At 36.5% G+C, this 22,365-nt stretch overlaps 1 protein-coding gene across 1 annotated transcript in view; it reads left to right on the top strand.

Moving 5' to 3' along the window:
* lrp1bb (low density lipoprotein receptor-related protein 1Bb) overlaps nt 1-22,365 on the top strand; it is a 318,836-nt gene that overhangs the window by 192,102 nt on the left and 104,369 nt on the right. The window contains exons 32-41 of the mRNA XM_088002164.1: nt 1,274-1,423; nt 8,861-9,001; nt 9,094-9,219; nt 9,364-9,495; nt 14,794-14,928; nt 15,594-15,723; nt 17,684-17,810; nt 17,957-18,108; nt 18,603-18,727; nt 19,114-19,485. Coding sequence (XP_087858290.1) covers nt 1,274-1,423; nt 8,861-9,001; nt 9,094-9,219; nt 9,364-9,495; nt 14,794-14,928; nt 15,594-15,723; nt 17,684-17,810; nt 17,957-18,108; nt 18,603-18,727; nt 19,114-19,485 — 1,590 coding nt within the window. The remainder of the gene's footprint in view (nt 1-1,273; nt 1,424-8,860; nt 9,002-9,093; nt 9,220-9,363; nt 9,496-14,793; nt 14,929-15,593; nt 15,724-17,683; nt 17,811-17,956; nt 18,109-18,602; nt 18,728-19,113; nt 19,486-22,365) is intronic.

The raw sequence follows: 22,365 nt of genomic DNA, 5'->3' as shown, positions 1-22,365 counted from the left end.
AAGCAGTAAGATATTAGTTCCCATCGTAATGGGAAATAATTTGTACAATTTCGTTTAGCGTTAATTTAGATGTTGCAGTGAACTTCTAACTGGTACAACAGTGTCTTGTGGCAACATGTTGTGAAGCCACAGAGATGGTTTTTAATAAAAGTCCAGTGATTTTTCATTGCTACTTCATTTTTATCCATTTCAGCTTGTTTATGAGAGCTTTGCTCTCTACTGCTGTTATTAGAAGCAAGCAAATTCTTTGACTGTAAACGTCACATAATCCATGGTTAAATGGGCAAATGCAAAAACAATCAGCTGGTCTTCATCTGTAGAAGTTGCTGTTACATATAGCTCAAGGTCAAACTTTTCATTTGTCACACAGAACAGCTTTGTCTCTGCTGCAATTCTTCATTCTCCCAGGCCTGTCAGCCATGGAGATACCAGCATGCTCTGTATTTCACTGGTTTCATTTATGATTATGGGGTAGACCTGGGGACAAGAGTAAATTAATGATGCATTGTGACTGTGAATCTGCCAGACATAAATCCAACACATGGTGCGAGACAGTGAGATGTCCGGAGGTACACAATTGAAATTGCTTTCAGCTCCAAACATTAACAGGGATACTGTTTGGAGGGGGGGAAAAAAACCCATCAGCTGGCCAGGAAATGGATTGAAAAGCAGTCAGTTCTCATTCTTGTTCATTTTTCATGCCAGCTGGAGCTCTTTTTGAACGATCCCCCACGTAGACGTGTGAGGAGACACAAACATTTTTATTAGTCATACTCTAACCAGGTGCATAGGAACAACAGAATGTAAAATAATAAAAAAAAACATATGTTGATAATTCAGCTGTGGCTGCTGCCACTGTAGAGCTGTTCTACTTTTTTCTTGTGTACATTTTCCAATAATAACATAGCATTTTGCAAAAGCATACATAACCATTGGACATTATTACCATTTTGTCACCTACAAAGTGGTAAAAGTGCAGCCTTTAAAGTGCATTTAGATTTTACATGATAAAAATTAACACTTAATTGTGAAGAAGTAGGGAAATGGTATAAGATTTCCAATCTGTTTTACTCATAAAAATCTGCTTGAAATGCTGTGTGTTTGTATTCAGTCCCACTTTAATTTGATACAGTTAAATAAATGCTAGTGGAACCAACTTCCTTTGAAAGTTGCTTATATCCATCTGCTTTGTGATGTCCATTCCTACATCTCGGCAATTTGTAGTGCACCGATTGAAAACTTGGTTTGCTCTCTCCACCTATACTTCTCCCAGGTCTCTCAATAGACTTCACTGCCAACAAGCTCTACTGGATAAGCTCGGCCAATGGCACAATCAACAGGTGCAATCTGGACGGCGGAGGGCTGGAAGTGCTGGAGACTCTAAAGAGGGTGCTAGCCAAAGGCACAGCTCTGGCCGTAATGGGTGAGTGAATCTCGCCACAAGTCTATCAGATTGCCACAGAGGATTATTCAAAAGGTATGAACTGATTAAATGTTTAACCAGATAAGTGGGTAGACTAGAGTCACTTAGGGAGTCCTAGCAACAATTGTGCTTCACTTTGTGCAAACTCGCCCGAGCGCTAGATAATTAAAACGTATCACAGCAGTGATTGATGATAGATTTTCTCTCTCCTTTTATAATGAAAAGGTGGGGGGTGTTAATTACATGTTGATTCTTACTATCATTGCTAAATCCAATGTGTCACACCATCCATCAATTGATGGGTATATTAGAAGCAGCTTAAATGTACCAGTCCTAAATGATGTGTCTTTCATGTTGTTGTACAATGTTTCTTCCTGACATTGTCTCTTTAGTCCAACATCAAATGTCTCTGGGCAACAGTAATGTTAAAATTTACATTTTCACTGATAAATGATTAAAGCTAAATTCAGTCCAAACATTCATGAAAAAAAAAATGTGACTGAGATTGACAGGAGCCCCCACAAACAGAAGATAGACAACAGTCAAGATGCTTAAAGACTTTTCTATTTAAGCAAGCCTATTCTGCCTCCACATGATTTTTATGATGTTGATTTTATCTATGATTTTAGTTGCACTGTGTAGCACTTTGAGATTTTTGCTAATGAGAAGTGCAGTACAAATTAAATTGATTGTTATTATTATTATTAATTAAAATTAACAAGATCTTTTTCTCAGATACTCTTTTCTCAGAAACGATGCTGTGTCATATCTTCCAGAATAATGTTGGACTTTTTCATTCTAATAAACATTTAGTTAACATACATGATTAAAAATAGGGTTAAAGATTAATTTATGTGACATGTACACAATATGAAAAATTTGAGGAAATTGTATAGTAACTAGAATTATCACTGTGTTTTTGCAGTTTTATTCATGATTATTCATACCCATAGTAGACTTAAATTTAGTTTCATTCAACCAAAAATGTTATTTTTCTTTCTTGCAGCAAATTAGACAGTTCTCTCAAAAAATAATACATGAAATGTAAAAGGACCATCAATTTTGACAAAAAACTTTTTTTTATTATTATTTTGCTAATAATAGGTTGGTAAAATATGTTTTTACCTCTTCCACCAATCTATGAAAATAATTGCCTTTAATATAGTGTCATTCAAACATTTCTAGAATCATTTTCTATTATTTTACATGTTTCCATCTGTTTTTGATTGTAAAAAGGTCTCCTTGCCATTACTTTAATTTGCAGGCTCATACATTCTGACCAAAGTGAGGACTCTGGCTGGGCCACTCCAAAACATGAAAAGTACTTCAGTTCATAAACAGAGCAAGTTTGTATGTTAAAAAAATAAAAAACATGATGTAAATATCAGTCCGACATGGATTTGAATACTTTAACTGTGCTTTAGATTTTATTAAAGGGTTCATAGCCTCTCCTTTACGTCAGGATCTTTATATATTTATATTTTTGTCATAGCAGTAAATGTTCTGATGTAAACTATTCGAAGTGAGCATAGTGGTAATTGACCATTTGAAAGTGTTTAATTCTCATGTATTAATACAGGATTTCAGCAGATTATTTCGAGATGCTCGCAGTCCCTTTGAGATCATAGTTCCGTAATAAATGTGCAACCATAAACCATAATAATGGATCAGTTTGTCCTTTCACATCATGCTTATCGATCTGACAAAATCTGAGCCATGTGTGTTTTTGAAATTTTGCCACTGGGATTAAGGAACCAAGGGTGTTTGCTTACAACTCATAGGATTCATCTCAGCAATATGCACATGACATTTGTGACAGACTTCATGTGATTTCCCTGTCTGAGGGGAAATCCCCACAGGGCCGAGCTCTGTGTTCTGATCCTAATGCAACCTCTATAGATGCATTGAGGGCTTTAAATACAAGTACAATGCCGTTGCACCGTGATCAGCATTTATGATCTGAGATTCGGCTAATCAGCATGTTTCTCAGATCAGATCCCACTCTGCAGTTTTGAAGAAGTCAAAGTGGTGAGGTTATAGATAAGGTTTGATGAATTTAAAGAGTCAGACATATTGTGTTTGAAGTCTGTTACAATACAGAAAAACAATTATTCATAGAGAAAAATAAATAATTAACTTAAGTATTTAAAGTTTTGGTAATATTATTTATGGCGGTTATCATTTTAATTTTGATACATAAGCTTAGAGTAAATTCATCCAGTAAATTTAGAAACATTTTTCTTGAGTTTGTTCTGGAGAATGCTATCCCTTAATGCTATTTTATTCTTTACAGATTTACATGCTATAATGAGGTGATATTATCTGATGGGGTTGCATGTCTCCAATTAGCAGCTTAACATAAAGCCACTCTTGGATTACTAACTGTTGCCTAAAACCTTGACCTCATTAAGAATAACACGTGACATTCATTTAATTTTCATACTATGATTAAATTCTTCAAAAATGTTAAAAATATGCAGTTAAGCACAGCATGGCAAACAATGAGTAGGTTCTCTGTGTAGTTTCCCAAATACAGTCTTAATTTTGAACAAAAGGCTAAAACAGTGGTTGCAAAAAATGTTACCGGTTTTTTAAGACTTTTTTTGAAGAAATCCCACTTTTCAGTTTGTGGAACGAAATCTCTTGTTGCTGCGTTCTGTAGCCTACTTCTTGAAGACAGTATAAAATTATTTCTCTTGAATCCTACAACACTCTTTCCTCTCGATCATTTGCTTTGAAGATGAGTTTATGTTACTTAAGCCAACATAAATTGCAACTGTAAACAAAGGTAACCGAGTTGTCCAGAGAATTACATCACCATTTAGACCTTTTAAGAGCCTACAAAGTTTAGACAGATTGCACTTACACAAGAAAAACAAGACCCCAAAGTCAAGGGCTCATTGAAATGAACACTTACAACACGGCTGAGATAATTCAATTTTACACTCAGATGCACCTAACCAAGTGTAATTTTCGACATGGCAACAGTTCCTTTGGATGCACTCTGTTTGTAGACTTCTGACCTTCTCAGCATGTCATACAGCATGTCTTGGCAAGCTAAATGAAATCTCATCTCGTCGGGAGACATCCCAATTCTCAAGATTTGAGCAATGTAGAAGTCATCTACACACGCAATGTGCCTGTCCACATATCTGTCTGTCTGTCGATCCATCTATAAATAATAAAAGACTGTTGTCAGGCTGATGCTTTGTGCTTCGCCGATGTATGCTATTAATCTTGACAGGCCCTTGCTTCCTGTGTGGAGGGTAACTGTCAGTATGTGCAGACTGCATTAATTACAGTGTTACAGAATAACAGCCACGGCAGGACTAAATTTTTCCTCTTTATTAGCTGGTAGCAACCTCCAATACAAAAAAAAAAAAAAAAAAAAAAAACGAAAACAGATCTGCTGGTTCATTTTCATAAGCATTCTTTACAGCTAAGACTTGAGAGCGAAGGACCTTCGAGACTTCATTATTGCATTTCACAAATCTGAGCGAGAATATGAGGTGACAGAGACTAATGGCGTGGTTCCCTCACAGAAGCAGGTACAGCAAAACACTGGAATGATGTCCACGGGTCTCCATCAATCACAATTAATGACTAATTTTACCTATGTTAGGGAAAACTAAGTAGTCTTAGAATCAGCACTGGACTGTGTTTTAATATTTTTGAGAAAAAAACAAAGATTAATTTCACTGGGTTTTGCTTTTACCAGCACGAGTATATACAGAAGATTTCACATTTAATTCTTATTTAACCACATTTAAAAGCTTTGGAAGTAGTCTTGGGATTGGATAATTGGATTCTCTCAGCCAGAACAGATGTTAAGGTTTCACAAATTTCCGATGCACAGATAATTCATACATATTCTGCTTTCCATTAATGTCTGTGTCCCTGTGTCTTTGTCATAAAAAAGTATCAAATGACTTAGTGATTTATTTATCATTTCATAATATGTAATGAGACAAAACATTTGATGAAATATTATTTTTGTACTTAAAAGAGATTGAGTGGCAAAGTCCTGTCACTTCTTTTGATTTGAAGCAGTGCAGTGCCTTACCAAAACAATGTGTGAGCCCTTCCTCAGCAATGCCATTATAACTATTGAGTCCTTGGATCCATAGTTGCCAGTTGCTGTACTGGCTAAAGGAGCAGCTGGCTGTCATGGATGCCAGGTGGATGCAAGATTTTAGGCCAAAGATGTCCAACAGATCAGGGACATGCAGAAATACAACGTTTTCAGCTGAATTCAGAAATGCTATTGTAACTGCCTGCTGGTTAGTCCAGCTGAAATCGGATGAACTGGACAAAAAGGAACACTCTTATTATATTTACATATAAATAATGCCTTACAAAAGTATTCACACCTGTTTAATTTTTTCACATTTAATCACAGTCCACAGTCATGTTATCAGAGAACACAAAGTAACACATACTTGGAAAGTAGAAGAAAATGGATACATGGATGTTCATGTTTGTTCAAGTGTAATATGCTCATGGATTCAGCTTCTTTTCTTCAATTTGTGAAGGCTACCAAAGTTTGATAAGGAAAGAAAGATAAGAATGAACCAGGAATATGGAGTTTAAAGTAGGGTTATGTTATAAAACAATGTCCTAAACCGAATATGCCACGCAACACTGTTCAATGGAAAAGATATTGCACTACAAAACTAACACTTCACATATCTGATAACATAGTTCACAGGGAAATGAGCAGAGCTAAATAGAAGGGAGTCCTGGAAGAAACCCTTTTAGAAGCTACAAAAGACTTGAGATCGGATTAACAGAAGATTGAGCCTAAATTTACAGTCAGAGCTGCAATGAGATTTAGATCGAAGCACATTCGCGTATTAGAATGTTCCAGTCAAAGCCCAGACTCAGTCGATAAAGAATCTGTGACAAGGCTTGAAAATTGATGTTCACAGATGCATCCCACCTGGCCTGAGTAGGCTAGAATATGAATGAGCAAAATGTTCAAGAGGTGGCAAAAACATATCCAAAGAGATTTGCCGCTTTAAGTGCAATGCATCTGTGATTCTGAAAAGAATTGATTCAAGGGGGCAGAATATGTCTTGCACTTCTCAGATTTTTATTTATATATTAAAAAATATAGGAAAACCATGTATCATTTTACTTTCACTGAACAATTAGGCGTTATGCTCCTCTGCAGTTGGTCAGGCAGCTTCCTCTTCATAGTAATCATCAAAGGACTGCTTCTATAGTTCTAGTTTTTAGTCACTAATAACGTGTCATCACAGAGACTATTGTGTCCTCAGTGGTGACTAAAGCGATGCACACTGAGCAGACCTATCATTATGAATCGTGTCAGTGTTTTAATAAAGGTTCATTCAGCAGGTGGCCTTTTTTTTTAAAAATGGTTAATTCTCTGATTTACTGATGATATTTGATACTCAGATTAAGGGGGAAGTAGTGCACGAATTCAACCAGTAAGAGAAACCTCCAATATGGAGCAGTGATAATGTAGGGTCAAATATTCAGTCCTAATGGAGGGTTCTTGTTTCACTCTGCAAACACACCTTGATGTTGTCTCCTGCTGGTTGCCAAATGGTGTAATTACAGAACTACTGGAAACACAAGGTCAACCCATGCAGGTCTTTAGGCACTGTAATAATTGAATTGCCTTGAGGGCTTCCATTTCAAAGGTGTGAGTGATCCATCAGCCTTGGCCTGTCTTTGATCAAACAAGCCGTTGAAGTGGAAATTGAATATGATGTGCCACAAGCGAGCAATCACATCTAGCCAGTGGTCCCTGCGGCATCAAATTAACACAAGGTGCAAAGCTAATCTCAGCCAGCATGCCCTCTGGGGCGTAATGTTTTGTAAACTGCGTGTAGACTGTCACTCTTCTTCATGTGCACTTGACTGATTTTTGGAAATGCGGCCTACATTCGATTTTAAGGTTAGCGTTCACATTCAAGCACTCAGTGCAATGAGGGATTGCTCCTCTGAGTGCTTCTGTGTTCGTCTGCTTTGCTGTTTTTGTGATAAATCAAAAAGTGTGGGACGTTAAAATTATGCCTGATTGGATAGTCTAAAGAGGAAAGAAATGATGCTAATATCTATAGAATTTACTGTGTCAACCACAGAAATGTTCTTCATTTTAATTTGGTTGCAACAATAATCCTGAAGGATATTCCACTGCACTCAGCTATGTGCCAAAGAGTGCTGCTTGGCTTGGTTGAATTAGAGAAAAGCATAAAATGAAATGTTCTTGTAAATCACACTGCATTAAAGAAAGGAGTCATTTACTGAACGGTTGCTGCTACAGCTTAGCTGAGTAGTTTTCCTGCACCTTCTCAAGGTCTCCACAGAAGAGTGGTGATAGCTTCATCATTCAGGGTTGGTTTTTGTGTTTGATTTAGATTTCTTTATTTTAATATGGCTCTTTCCTTGTTTTAAAAACACTTTTTGAATTTGCCCACCCATAAAGACATCACTCCTTCGCAGAAGCATTCATGTTTTCTCCATCTCCTTGACACTATGTAATGCTTAAGGTCCAGCATACAGTGAGAAGGAGACATCTAACTCTAAGGCACTTTCTGCTTTATTTTGAGCATTCCTGTCAGATCAGAATTGTCCTGAGGAAAAAGGTAGGACTCATTGGTGGACGCGGTGTGCTGAGGGTCAGAGGGCTGTTGTGGGTGCGCGTGTTTTTTAGAGACACACTTATCACCAAAGCTCCTGGTGGCCGAGATACTTAGAGCCAGGGGGGTTTGTTTTCTGTCACACAGAGGCAACCAGTGAGAGTAGAGATGTTAAAACATTATGACGCATAACAACTGCAAGTGCATGTTCTCAGTTGAACCGGTGCCAGAGGCATCTATCTGTAGACATGGGTTGAACATCACTGTCTTGCCCACTCCCTTTTTTTTTGTTGAGGTTTGTGAAAAGCTGCTGTAGGAGAAACTAAGCATCAATGGGAGTATGACTCAAAGCAACTGAAAAATGCACATGTCATCAGCAGCCAGCAAGTGAACATAGCAGGGGACAGAATATACTATACATTAATCTTATATCAGCTCAGAGAATACATCAATTATTAAATGGCTTTCTGACATGAAAGCTGTATCCATTTGGAACTTTAGTGCAAGATGAAACTTAACACTTGCACTTCGAATAATTGATGAGTTCTGATATTATGCTCTTGGGTGAGCTTCCTTTAGAATGTTATTTTTAACCAAAAAGTGCTTTTGTAGATTTTAATAAACAGCTTACAGACTTACAATCTGAGTTATTTAAGAGAGCTCTAATGTGATACTAATATAAAAAAAGTATAAATAAAGCCATGTACATGTTTTTAATTTATTTGTATATCGTCCTACCAGAAGCAACTCCATGGATTGCTAGCAACACTATTGAGGAAACTGACTTAGACCAATAAGAGCAATCAGTAAATGAGATTTATGTTTACAGGTGGCAAACTGTGGTGGGCTGATGATGAGTCAGCACAGCTGGGGACAGTCACCAAAAGAGACGGCCGGAACTTTTTGATTCTGAGAAACAAGACAAGTGGTGTTGTCCATATGAAAGTGTACGACAGGGAGGGCCATAAAGGTAAGAAGGCATAAAATGATATACATAATATACACAAGTATCCACATGTAATATCTTACTGTTTGCCTTTGCTGGTTATGCTTTTCATTCAGGAAGAAATCCGTGCCAAGTGAACAATGGAGGATGCTCCCAGCTCTGCTTCCCAACCTCAGAGAACACCCGCAGTTGTTCCTGCACTGTTGGATATAATCTACGCAGCGATCGTACATCCTGCGAAGGTGAGAAATGCTTTAAGGTACACATCACTTTCAAGGTAAGATTGCATTAAAGTGTGTTAGTGATGCACACATCAAAGCTCAGAAATGATTAGGTATATTTAAATATATGTGATAGCTGATAAAGGTTTTTCTGTCATTCTTTAGGTGTTGACTCATTTCTACTGTATTCCATCCATGAGGGAATCCGTGGAATTGCATTAGACCCCAATGACAACAGTGAAGCCCTCATGCCCATCACAGGGACTCTGTTTGCTGTGGGGGTTGACTTTCATGCAGGTATGATATAAATTAGAAGACCATGTTAATTCTAGCTCTCAAGATCTAACATGTTTTTGGTTAGTTTCTGTCTTCCCACCTAGGTCAAGACAGTCATTTGCAGTGAATGTGTTTTACACAGTAACTAAAAGGCAGGAAAAACACTTTCATTGAACAGAGCTGTAACTCGTATGATTTTACCAAACCACAAATGGACAGACAGAGAATTTAAAACAGACATATTTAAGTACAGGTTGAACTGAACATGGTTTTAAAAATAAGTCTAGTTAAAATACCACATGAAGCATAAACTTTTTATTTTATTTTTACCAATAGATAAAATATACAAATGTTTCCAAATTTTGATTTAAATAACTTGTATTTACTGTAGAAACCCCCAGTCGTTATACGGCAGGTTCAAGACTTAGAAGTTGTAAAACGGATACCTATATAGACCTATATAATATAAGACCTAAAAATAATTATTGAGGTCGGAAATGTATATTTTCTACTACAGAGTCCAGAATGTGATAAATATGTAGAAATTGTAGTCAGAAAAAGTCTGAAAATTTAATATATTACTTTCCATAAAGTTGAAAGTCAGATTAATAGAAAGGTAACAACTAACACATTTCAATTGTAATAAAGCAGTTTTACTTTATTTGAAAGCTTAAACTGCACAAAGTTGGATGCTTCAGTGATTGAACTGGTGAGGTTACACTCCTGATTTCTCTAAAAGCACTTGAGTTTGATTGGTGGAAAGGGTAATGGAATATCATCTAAATGCTAACACAACATCTTCTCCTTGGAAACCAGCAGATGGGCTGTCCACCCACATCATGTCAGCTATTGCTCAGCTAATTACTGTAACTGAAATCATCTTAACTTAAAGTGGTTGCTTGCTAAACGTGTTTCTTGTGGTAATAACAACTGACCCTTGACTTTACCAGGTGGAAGGGACAATTAATGCAACAGAAACATGCAATTAGAGCATTAGCCAATATGGAGACATGTCAGCAATCTTATAAAACAATGTCAAATGGTTTCTATTGCAGCACTGAGCTTTTTCTACTGATAGTTTCAGCGAAGTTTGGTAGTTTTGTCTGTTGCTAAACCTTTTGTGGTGTGAACTTTTAAAAAAATATATATCTCTGCTATTTGAGTATTTTAAGTTTTTTCACCCTATAACCATAAATATCAACAAATTTGTAAGTGTTACACATTCATTATTTGCCCTTTACTCTGAAACACCAAAATAAAATCCAGTCCAGCTGCTTGTGGAGGTCACTTCATGACAGAGTCCACCTGCGTGTAATGGGCATCAATCCATCCACTAGGACGCTAAACAAACAGCTGGAGTAACAATGGAATGGTTTAGATGAAAACATTGTCTACTTTTATAATTTATGCATTGTCTTTATTACAGTGCACAGTTTACATTATTTTGTGTTGGTTTATCACATAAAATAAATCAACAAACTACATTGAAGTTTGTGGTGGTGAAGCGATTAAAAACTTTGAATACTGTTGATACTTTCGTAAAGCATTGTAGTCTGGCACTTTTACAGAGTTTATGAAAAGGTAGGCTATTCATGTCTAAAAAAAAATTGAATTTAATGTTGCATTAGCAAATTACAAAAACTGGCCCTGACAAAATAAATGAATAAAAATTTCAATATTTGTTGTTTCTCGGATTTTCTGTCGGAAACGTCATCATTCAGTCATTTTAGATTTTCTTCAGAAAACTTAAAAGAAATCTACCACTTTCTTATCGTTTATGCTGAGCTGCAGCACAGTTTAAGACCAAACAGATTTCTGCATTGACCGTGAGTACTACCATAGCATTGCTTAGATTTAAAGACTGAGTAACTTTCAAATTTGATGAAGCTTTGCTTTGTCAGGATGAATGCAGAAACATAAAAACGGGATTTTTACAGCTAACTGCCATTTAAACAGTGGCTGAAAGGATTTTAGAAAGCTGATTCCAGGCATTAGCGGATCTGTACAATAAGGCAGATACCATCTCTGACAACTGTTTGAAAACCCAGCGTTTGGGCTGTTTTCTGTCTCATTTTAATGTGATATTTAAATTGCTGACATAGTGCTGATTATATTTCTTTTTTATATTCCTCAGCTGTCAGTTTTTGCCTTTTTTTTCCCCTCCCTTTACATGTTTGCAGTTATCGCAGCCTCTCACACACACGCACACACACGCACACACGCACACACACACACACACACACACACACACACACACACGCACACACATACACACACCTCTATAATAGCTGTGAAACACTAAAGCAAATATCTATTAACGCCCATCGCTCTTGAGTTTTTTCATGTTGCAACCTCTGTTCACGCCTTGCTGCTTGGGGATATTCATTTTAAATAACATTATCTTTCAGCCTGTACATCTCCAACGTTATGATTCTTGGCTACTGTTTTTTTTTTTTTATTGTTTTGTACAAATACACTTCAGTTTATGCAATAAAGTTTTAGAATATGAATTTAAATTACAGTACAAAAAGAAAAGAAAAAGAATGACACAATGTTTTAGATTGGATCCACCTGAATATACAAGATTTATTAACTTATTCTATTGCTTTACAGACTCTAACTTCCTAGTATTTAAACAAAATGTATGTAACACAATGAGTAATTTATTACATCATATTTATTACATCATATTTATTACATCATACATATGTTCCAATACAAGTCAATATACTGACTATCTAGATAAATAATAATAATAATAAGTTCAAATTAAAAGTGAATTTCAGAAATTTTGTCAAACTACTTTTCATCAAACCACTAAAACAATTCTGTTTTAAAAAGTTTCCAAAATGGTGTCAGCTTAAGGTGCCATAATGCTGCCTTGGTTGTCATCTGTTACCTTTGTGCTTTCTCACATAATATCTGATAACAATTGACCTTTCATGCTGACAAGTGCTATATATATATATATTCTGCTGCTGAAGCAATTACATTCTGTATAAAAGATATGGCATGCTCACACAGCTACATGCTTATAGCATTCAGATAGTGAAGATATAAAGGAATCAATCAGCGTGGTGATTTTCTGTGAGGGTGAGGAAAGGAAAGTCGGAGACCTGTTAGCATTTCCATGAAAACCAGTGATTAGATATCCTAAATGCATTCATCTTAAACATTTTAAAATGGTTCAAAATGTACATTTTCCTTCCTTATTTTATTTTTATTTTTTAATACTGAGTATATTTCCACATGAAGACACACCCTCGGGGGTCCCTTTCCTAGACAGGTTGTTGATGGCCATAAACTCTGCTTGTATGCATTTCTTTTCATAAAAAGTCATTCTGAACCAGTGATTTTATTTTGTTTTGCTTTGGTAATCTCCCCTTCCTGCCTACTCTATTACCAAATGGCTATAGTCAGTAATAGGACTGCCAATAACTTTTATGTCCTGTTTTATTTTTATTTTTTGTAGAGATTGTGATTCTGTGTTTAGCTGTGTCTTTTTCCTGGAAAATGTAATTTGCTGAGCTGCTGCTGCCATTACTTTTAGGTACTAATTTTGATTTAGGAATATTTTTTTTCTAGACAAATTTATTGCTGGAGCTATTGCAGCCACTTCTTGTGTACTTTGGATTTCACCAGGAATATGATTTAAAAGTGTGTATTTTTGTGTCTCTTCCTGTCCCTTCTTCCCTATAATTAAGATTGAATTGAATAGTTTGTACTTTGATGTACATCTGAATGGACTGTATTGAAAGGATCTGGTCTGATCCGAGTTGAATTTGTGCTAGTTTTGAAATATTTTGGTATGAACTCTGGTTTGCTATTTATTGAAGCTCCTTGAGGTGATATTTGTTGTGAATTTCTTCATTCAAATAAGCTGGAACGAAAGCAACACCAAACATCTTTCACTTTCATAGGAACCAATGGAAACTGTCTTTACTGTTTGTTGTTTACTCCACAAAATCTACTGAGGAAATATTTCAACTGTTAAATCTTATATTAAGCCTAAACAATTTGTGCAATAAAGAATTATTAGGCAGTGAAAAGATTTTAATCATTTCACTTGATTGTAATTTCAAAAAGTACTTATTAGGCTGTCACTTATTTTTTTCAAATTAAAAAACAAAAAGCTGAATTCCAAAAAAAGCAAACATAGTTAGATTTCTTAAACAAATATAAATAATATTGCAACTTACTTAATATACAAATAAAAAGCTTCAAATCAGACTGTTTAAAAGAGACTCTGAAGGTCAATAGCCCTTTTGAGTGTGACTGCAGCTTTTGGAACAGAAATGAGCTGAGCCCAAGTACAAAATTCAATGATTGCCGCAGCCTTTAATTCTTTGGGCAAGTGACCATGCAAATGTAGCGCTAAGTCCCATCCAGGATCAGCACCTGACAGCATGCACATTTCATTTACATATCGTTATGGAAGCCAGGTTGCCAGAGCAGAACAGATGAAAGCCCCGCAGCTGTATTCTGTCATATGTCATCTTTGTGTTAACAGAGTGTGAAGGCATGAGGAACAAGATGGTGCAATTAAATGTCTGATGCTAGGTAAGCTCTTAACAACCTGTGGAGAGTCGGACTTGGAGGCCCCACTGCAAATACAGCATATAGTGAATTTACCTAATTCTCAAGGACTTACTGTGTGTGCACTGCTTTGCAAACTAAAAGGGCTTTTCTATAAATTAAAATATCAGTAATTTCAGTAGCACAGTTTTAAAATTTAATTTCATATATTAAGTGGATTCATGACACACCTAGTGGTGAAAAATGTCAAATGTTTCATTTAAAAAACACTCTATATATATATATATATATATATATATATATATATATATATATATATATATATATATATATATATATATATATATATAGAGAGAGAGAGAGAGAGAGAGAGAGAGAGAGAGAGAGAGAGAGATCTTTTTGTTGGTCTTTGAAATAATCTTTAAATTTAATAAGAAACTGACTTGGATTTTCATTAGCTGCTTGCTGTAATCATCAAAATGAACAGGAATGTGTCATTTTGTGTGAAATAAATCTAGATATGCAATATTGTTTTTTTCTCACTACTGAAATAAATTACCTTTTTGATTATTTTTTATTGAGATGAACCTGTATACTCCAGCGTCATATTTTGTACTTTATGCTGCTCCTAATTTGAGGTCCTTTCTGGCACAACATGACATTTGGTAAAACTGACAGTGCTAAAGTAAATTTTGGAGTTGTTTAAAACTGTAACTACATCCATGGCAGCAGCATTCATCATCCCATTAGGTCCTGTCATTAATGGTATGGTGTAATTTTCAGGGAATGACACAGTGTACTGGACAGATATGGGGCTCAACAGAATATCCCGTGCCAAACGTGATCAGACCTGGCGGGAAGACGTCATCACTACAGGCATCAGTCGAGTCGAAGGCATCGCTGTTGACTGGATCGCTGGTCAGTACTGTGTCTCCCCAGATCATGGTGCTATTACTACAGCCTGTCAGCTTGCTAGTGACAGTGGACGATTTTCACCTTTTGTTCACTGAGTCTAGTTCTGGCAGGAAGTAGAAGCTCAGGTTTGCTGTTGCTCCTCAATAAAAAAAAAACAACTCTTCAGCAAATAAAGTAAAATCATTCATTGCAAGAATACAAATGCAACATGACATAATGTACTGTATTTTATTTAAAGTATGTTTATCAAAGGAAGTACTTGGTAACAAAAAGACTCTAGACGGGGTGTAAAATTGTTTATGGTGTCAGATTTAAAGAACATGTTAAAAATTCTCATACCATTAAGTTCACCTGACAAGTTTTCTCTTACAATAGCTTTTCTTGTTTCCATTTGAAGTGGTGTATTTTAAATTTCAAGTCACTGAATTTTCATGGATGTTTGTCTAATTTTTAAGGTTTTAAATGGGCTTGGATCCTCCAACCACTGTAATAAATTACAAATACATGTTATTGACTCTATCACATCAGTCAGTTAAAACAGTGGTGAAAACAAATAATGTGTCCATACACAAATAGCTGGTTTCTGTCTCCCTAACCATATACTCACGGTGTATTCCTGTCCATTGTAGAGTATATTTCTTATGCATTAATGTTTTGTGTCTACACAGGAAACCTGTACTGGACAGATCATGGTTTTAATCTGATTGAAATCTCCCGCCTTAACGGTGCATATCGCTCAGTGGTGATATCTGAAGGACTTGACCAGCCAAGAGCCATTGCTGTTCATCCACAAAAAGGGTAAGGAATGTCTCTCTGTTTTATGATTCTGTTGTCCAGTTTTGCAGTGCGACAGGCTGCAACCAGTGGGATCAGTTGGGTTTTTGATTGTATGAGGATGTATAGCAAACTGATTATTACTTAAACTCTGTCGTTTTCCTTAATGAGAAAAACTGGTTCTCACACCAGACCTTGTCTGAGCACTTGGACGGTCTCATGTTTGTTTACCTGCTTATTGATGCATCTATTCAGTCAGCCAATTACTTGCCAGCTTTGCTGAGCATTAGACCATACACATGCAGCTTCTGTTAGTGTCGGCATCAAACAGAAACATTGAGAAAAATGTATTCTTAGTGATTCATGCCAGACTGCCTCGATATTGGCAATTGAGAATGTATATTAAAAACATTTTCCTGGCATTCCCCACTGTTTAGCCGGCCGATAAACATATGTTTGAGTAGTCAGAGGTGAAAGCAGAGAAAGATTAGAGCAGACTATAGATATATATGTAGTTATCTAGGCTATAATCATAAAGACCCAAGCCTCAGAAATGTGTGGCTTCATTGTGATGGTGTGCACAACAACTGGAAAGATGTTAAGTTGTTTGACACAACTTATTGTTCATGATCTTTTATTCTAGCATGAATTGTTAAGATGTTTTACAAAGCACTTCTCTCATGGCCACTTATATGATACCATCTTTAAAACTATGTGTAGTTTTTCATAATTCAGTCACTTTATGAACAATGAAACAATTACACCAGCAGGAATCATATCTGCTGATATGAAGCAACATGAATCTGTTTCCATATGGTTTAAATCAAATTCCTTTGAAATGAATGTTGAAGCTGAAATTGAGACTCATGGAATCAAACAGCAGTTTCCAACCTGTGGTCCGGTTTTGATGAACCTGTGTGAACTGTAGCCCCAGTTTCCTGACAGGAATGACACCCAGTATGGTTTTCTTTTTAACGAGTGGTGTATAAAGCTACTAGTGCATTTCTATCATCTCAAATCAATCTGCCTTTTCTCCACCAACCTCTGACATCAACAAGGTATTTTCCTTCACATCACTGCTGCTCACATTACCGTTTTCCCTTTTTAGACCATTTTCTTTAAACCTAAGAGATGGTTTGCATGACAATCCAAGTGTAATGGCTGTTTTCTGAAATACTCAGACCAGCCTGTCTGGCACCAACATCCTTACCCCATTTGAAGTAAATTAATTCCCTTTTTTTCCCATGTTGATGCTTGATTTGAACTTTGACAAGTGATCTTCACCACACCCGGCTGGCTAAATATATCAAGTTGCTGCCATGTAATATGCTGAGTCACTAATTGTGCTAAGTCTGTTTCAGCACAGTTTATACACATCTTATAAGTGTCAATATTGAACATGTATGCATGTCAGATGTTGCACCTTGGTGCTTCCTATATGTTTTCGCTTTAAATCCCAATGCTGCCTACTTGCAAGAACTGCCTGACATTGTCACATCCACTGACTAATGAGGCACATTTGGCAAACCCTTACATAAATTTACCATGACAGCAATGTCAATACTTCTCTTGATGACCTGGAGGGCTAATAGTTGCAGGTTAATGTCAGTCTCCCATTGCTTGATTTTCTCTGAAAATTACAGAGATTGACAGATGACATCTAAGTTCTGACTTGAAGCGTTTTAAAAGGTACTCTGTTGAACTTAAGGTCAAAACCAATGTAAGGGGTTGTTCTGAGTGTCAAACAAGGACAAAACATAATCTGCAGTCTAAGATATGTTTTATTGTAGAGCTCTTATTATTTTCTGTTAGGCAACACATACTGGCAGTAATCTACAACTAAAGTCCAGTAATCTGTTCTATCTTGTAGCGCTTTAGCCTGCTGTGTCCAATGTGGGTTTGGTTCATTGTCTTATTCTCTTTGTGGAAGTTAAGCCAAGTGGGTAAAGGTCACTTTTTGTGTGGGTCCAATTATACTTGACAGTTACCTTTTCTGGAGCGAATGGGGGCAGAATCCCTGCATTGGCCGCTCTCGTCTGGATGGCTCAGACCAAGTTACCCTCGTTAATTCGGGCATCATATGGCCCAATGGGATTTCCATAGACTTTGAGGTACAGTCTACAACACAAGCATTGTCTTCAACCTGATATACTCAGATATCCTACACCTCCTCTTTCGTCATTTTGCTTTCTTTGTGAAATTTTAATATGCATAAGAGGGTGGGTCTTTGATCTGCATTTTTTAAATTACCTTCCAGGAAAACGCATTATATTGGTGCGACGCACGCACAGATAAGATCGAGAGGATCAACCTTGAAACAGGTGAGAGCCGGGAGATTGTAATGTCAGCGGCCAACGTAGACCTGTTCTCTGTGGCTGTGTTTGGGCCTTACATCTACTGGTCTGACAGGTAATTTATTATTTTCCTAAATACACTCAAATTCCCTGGCCTGCAAGGCCCTGTATTTTAACTTAACATCAACCTAAGTCGACAAGCGTCTCGTGTGAAAATATTACAAAAAGCAATTGTTCTTACCAAAAGTCAAAGCCTATTTTTGTGAATGCAGACAGAAACCTTTGTCACCAGCATCCTAAATCCTTCTTCATCCCAGTTATAATGGCTTATTTAGACTCATATTTTTCACATGACTCACATTTAAACTAGTGGAAAAAACGGTTAATTTACTTCTCCCTAATTTCCTGTGCAACTAACCTGCATGCATTTCTTGTTTTGTGGAAAGAAAAGCAAAAGAGTAATGTCCCTTTTTTATCAGTTCTATCAAGAAAATGCCATTTCTTTTTTACCCCTTCAACTTGCCTCAATCAAAACCTGGACTAGACCATTTCTTAAACATATATTTATTAGTTGCCATCATTTATTTATTTTTTGTTAATGATGTTCAGGGCCCATTCCAATGGCTCAATCCGGCGAGCTTTTAAGACCGACACCAGTGAGGATGTAACCATGAAGAGTGGCCTAGGGGTCAATTTGAAAGATGTGACAGTTTTCAACAGAGATAGGGAAAAAGGTAGGATTTCACTTTATAGTCTGATTCATTTTTCATTACTCATTCTGCCACTTTACATCTTTTGTGATTAGTTTGACACATACATCTCTGGTTTTATTATTTCCAGACAAACAATCAAGTTTATTTGTTAAGCTTAAAATCTCAAAGTTAAGCAGCAGTTCAATTATTAATGTTTATCAGTCTTCAAATGTTAGCAATGTTATGTTGAAGTTAGTGGCTCTAATATTGTCAAATATGGTTAAATTCCAGGAATATGACATTCTAAGGCTCTTTATTAGCCATAGTTTTTCCCATCTGTCATATGGGAAGGCAGGACAAATTATACCTGACTGCACAAAGCAGGAAATAAGGCAAGCTGGTAACTGAACATGTGTTGTGTTTTGAAGGCACCAACCCCTGTGCCAGGGGCAACGGAGGCTGCCAGCAGCTGTGCTTTCACCTGGGAAGCGGTCGGCGAACCTGCTCCTGTGCCCACGGTCGCTTGGCAGACGACGGTTTTGCCTGCGAGCGCTATGAAGGTTATTTACTCTTCTCTGAAAGAACTATCCTGAAAAGCATCCACCTCTCAGATGAGAACGACCTCAACTCACCGGTTCAGCCACTGGAAAATCCGGCTTTCTTCAAGAACATTGTTGCACTGGCCTTTGACTACAATCAGAGCAAATCTGGGACGAACCGGATCTTTTTCAGCGATGCACATTATGGAAATATACAGATTATTAACGACGACTGGGCAGGACGATATATTATTGCAGAAAGTAAGTGGATTTCATTCTGGCAAAAACTACAGATTAATTACTTTCTTTTTTCCGCTTTTTCTTTATTGCAGACATGCTCTTATGTGCACATAAATTTTGGGACTTTAAGGTAGCCTTGTGTAAAAGCACAATAATTTCAGGTGGTTCATACCTTTTATGCCACGTCTACAGCCAAAGACACATTTATTGACACTTCTGGTAAAAGTCTACGGTGACATCATCTCTTACAGATAGTCTTCTTTAAAACCAGTCTGTCATTGAGTACATATATTCAGTTCACATGTTTTGAAGTTATTTTTTACCTAAACCATCTGTGGCACAAATATTTGAACTAAATTATTGTAGCTACAGCATAATTTTCATATATATATATATATATATATATATATATATATATATATATATATATATATATATATATATTTTTTTTTTTTTTTTTTTTTTTTTTTTTTTTTAAGTTGATCAGAGTTTCTACAGACTTCTAAGTAGCAGCCATAACTTTTGGTATCAATAGAATATAAATATGACGAAGTATAAGAGGCCTATTTATCAGTAAATACTTTGCTGGATGTGGACTCAGGCTATTGCCTCCACAAACAGTCTGCAGCACGGTTAAGGTGGTGCCAAATCTTCAAGAACAGGCATTAGAAACTGTAGAAAAGAGCGATATCTAAATGTCGCTCTTTGCTGATTGTTAGTACTGCTGGAAAGTAAACAACCTTTTCCGTCTTACCCACCCAAACATGAACGTGTCTGCTGAGTCTTAACTGAAACTGTGTGTTTTGGACTAATGAGATAATACCTATGAGACTCAATGATCACTGATCCACACGGCCTTTATGCACATTTGCCATCGTTTTATACAAAGTTTGATTATGACATAATTTAGATCCCGACAAGTATTGAAAGGAAAATTAATGTACTCAAATTAAAGCCTGACTTTAAAAACAAATAAAAAAATCAGTGTGGGATTATGCTTGAGAATTGAAAATGTATTTATTTTACAGTTCTTCATTCCACCAGTGCCTATAAGTGCAGGTTGATACTGTATAAATGGTGTCACCACTAGGAGACATCTAAATGAACCCTGAGCACTCAGGTTAGCATCCTGAGCATCCATGTTTCTGCATTGTTATGACTTTCCACAAGGTAAAATTTTTTACTTTATTTTTAATTAAATAAGTTGTGTTGCTATCAACATAGAATCAATTGCATTCTGTTTGGGTCAATGTCACAAGGGAATGTACTCTTTAAAAAAAAAAGCCGTTAATTTCAAGACTATTCTCTATGCGTTTCTAAGCTTCCTCCTGGTTCACTGCTACCAATTAAACAAGGGTCCATCTCCATTTATTAATCACCAAATGTCAGCCAATCCCATCTTGATGAGCATGGTTGGAGTGAGATAAACATCTGAAGTGTCTGTTCTCCACAGCTTGCATTCTCTGCCATTCTGCAAAGTTTCCACAGGGAGCAGAGCTCAGCACCTTCCCATCCTCTTCTTACACAGGCAGACAAGCAGAGTGTTACTGATCCATTCTCACCCATCCCCCATCCCATCTCCCACGCTCCTGCTGAGGGAGCTTTCTGCTTATTTATTTATCTTCTTGAAATGAACAGGCATTATCAAGAACCATCTGTCAGGAGTGTTAGTGTCCTTCACGCCTTGCCACTTGTGAAATGCAGAATGAAAGAGGTCCAAAAATTTCGCTGAAGCACCGTTTGAGTTTTTCAGTCAACAACACTTTCACATATTCACGCTGTATGCAGCCATGATGCAAAGATTAGCTTCTGGACATTGTGACTGTCCCCGGTTTTGTATTTAGTGTTGGTTCAAAGCAGAATTAGAAGCATTAGGGCACTTTAAGGCAGCATCAAACACTGAACTGTGTGTAAAATTAGGCCTTTTGTTATTTTTTTACTGAATCCCATTATTGAGGAAAGGTGAAGATGTTAATCATCCATATTTCCCTAATTAAACTCTGTGTCCCCCATTAATTACTCCCTCGCGTGGCCAACAATTTGTGAGCAACTCCAAGCTGCCAGACAGCTTTTATTGCAAACTATTAATTAGTTGTCAGCTGACTCAGGCAGAGTCTTAAGTATTTTAGAGGAGGTTTATGAGTTTAGAAAAACTAGTGTGCAAAAACAAGGAAGAGGATAGATCAGGTTTGCTATATGTTGCACTTTAATGCCACACAAAATTTGTGTTAATATTTAATTCACCTACAACTATTTTGAAATCCTCCTAACTTCAATAACTGACACAAAGTAAATTAGCTTTCCATCCATAGAAAAACACATTAATTTAATCATATAACTGGCATAGATGTCACAGCTTGACTTTGCATATAAACAAACACAAATATTTGCATTTTAGTATAATACAGTGCATGCTCTGAAAGCCTAAAATAAAGCAACTTAGAGTTGACTGCCCATGATTTAGTTAAGTCATATTTAAAGCTTCACACTTTTCTAGAGTAGCATGTATTGGTATCACCTTTATTATTTGAGCTGATTTGTTGAAATTAACATTCATTCATTTCTATTCAAAAAACAAAGGACTTTTTTGTTATTTCTCTATTTTGTTTTTTTTTAAGTCCTGTGTTAAACATATTTAATGACTGTGTAACCAAATAAAACAAAGATAGATTCTGACTTTGTGTTAATGTCAATATAGCCATAAGTCAACCTATAACACCCAATGGTGTAACAGGTTTATATTTGACAGCAGTAATTCTAAGTTGTTATTTTCTGTAAGACCTTATAGAAAGGGAATAGAAAGCTAAAGAATAAGTCACTACGCTTTGCAGATAGTTTGAAGTCTTTGTGTTGACATGCTGACTTTGTCTGTTTTTGTCAGACATCACACCGAGCATCATG

Source organism: Poecilia mexicana, unplaced genomic scaffold, assembly GCF_051168715.1.
Source record: "Poecilia mexicana isolate PSO_F unplaced genomic scaffold, ASM5116871v1 scaffold_2, whole genome shotgun sequence".
In the NCBI taxonomy this organism is placed as follows: domain Eukaryota; kingdom Metazoa; phylum Chordata; class Actinopteri; order Cyprinodontiformes; family Poeciliidae; genus Poecilia; species Poecilia mexicana.
The sequence above is the reverse complement of the archived record's forward strand: the minus strand, read 5'-3'. Positions and strand labels throughout refer to the sequence as shown.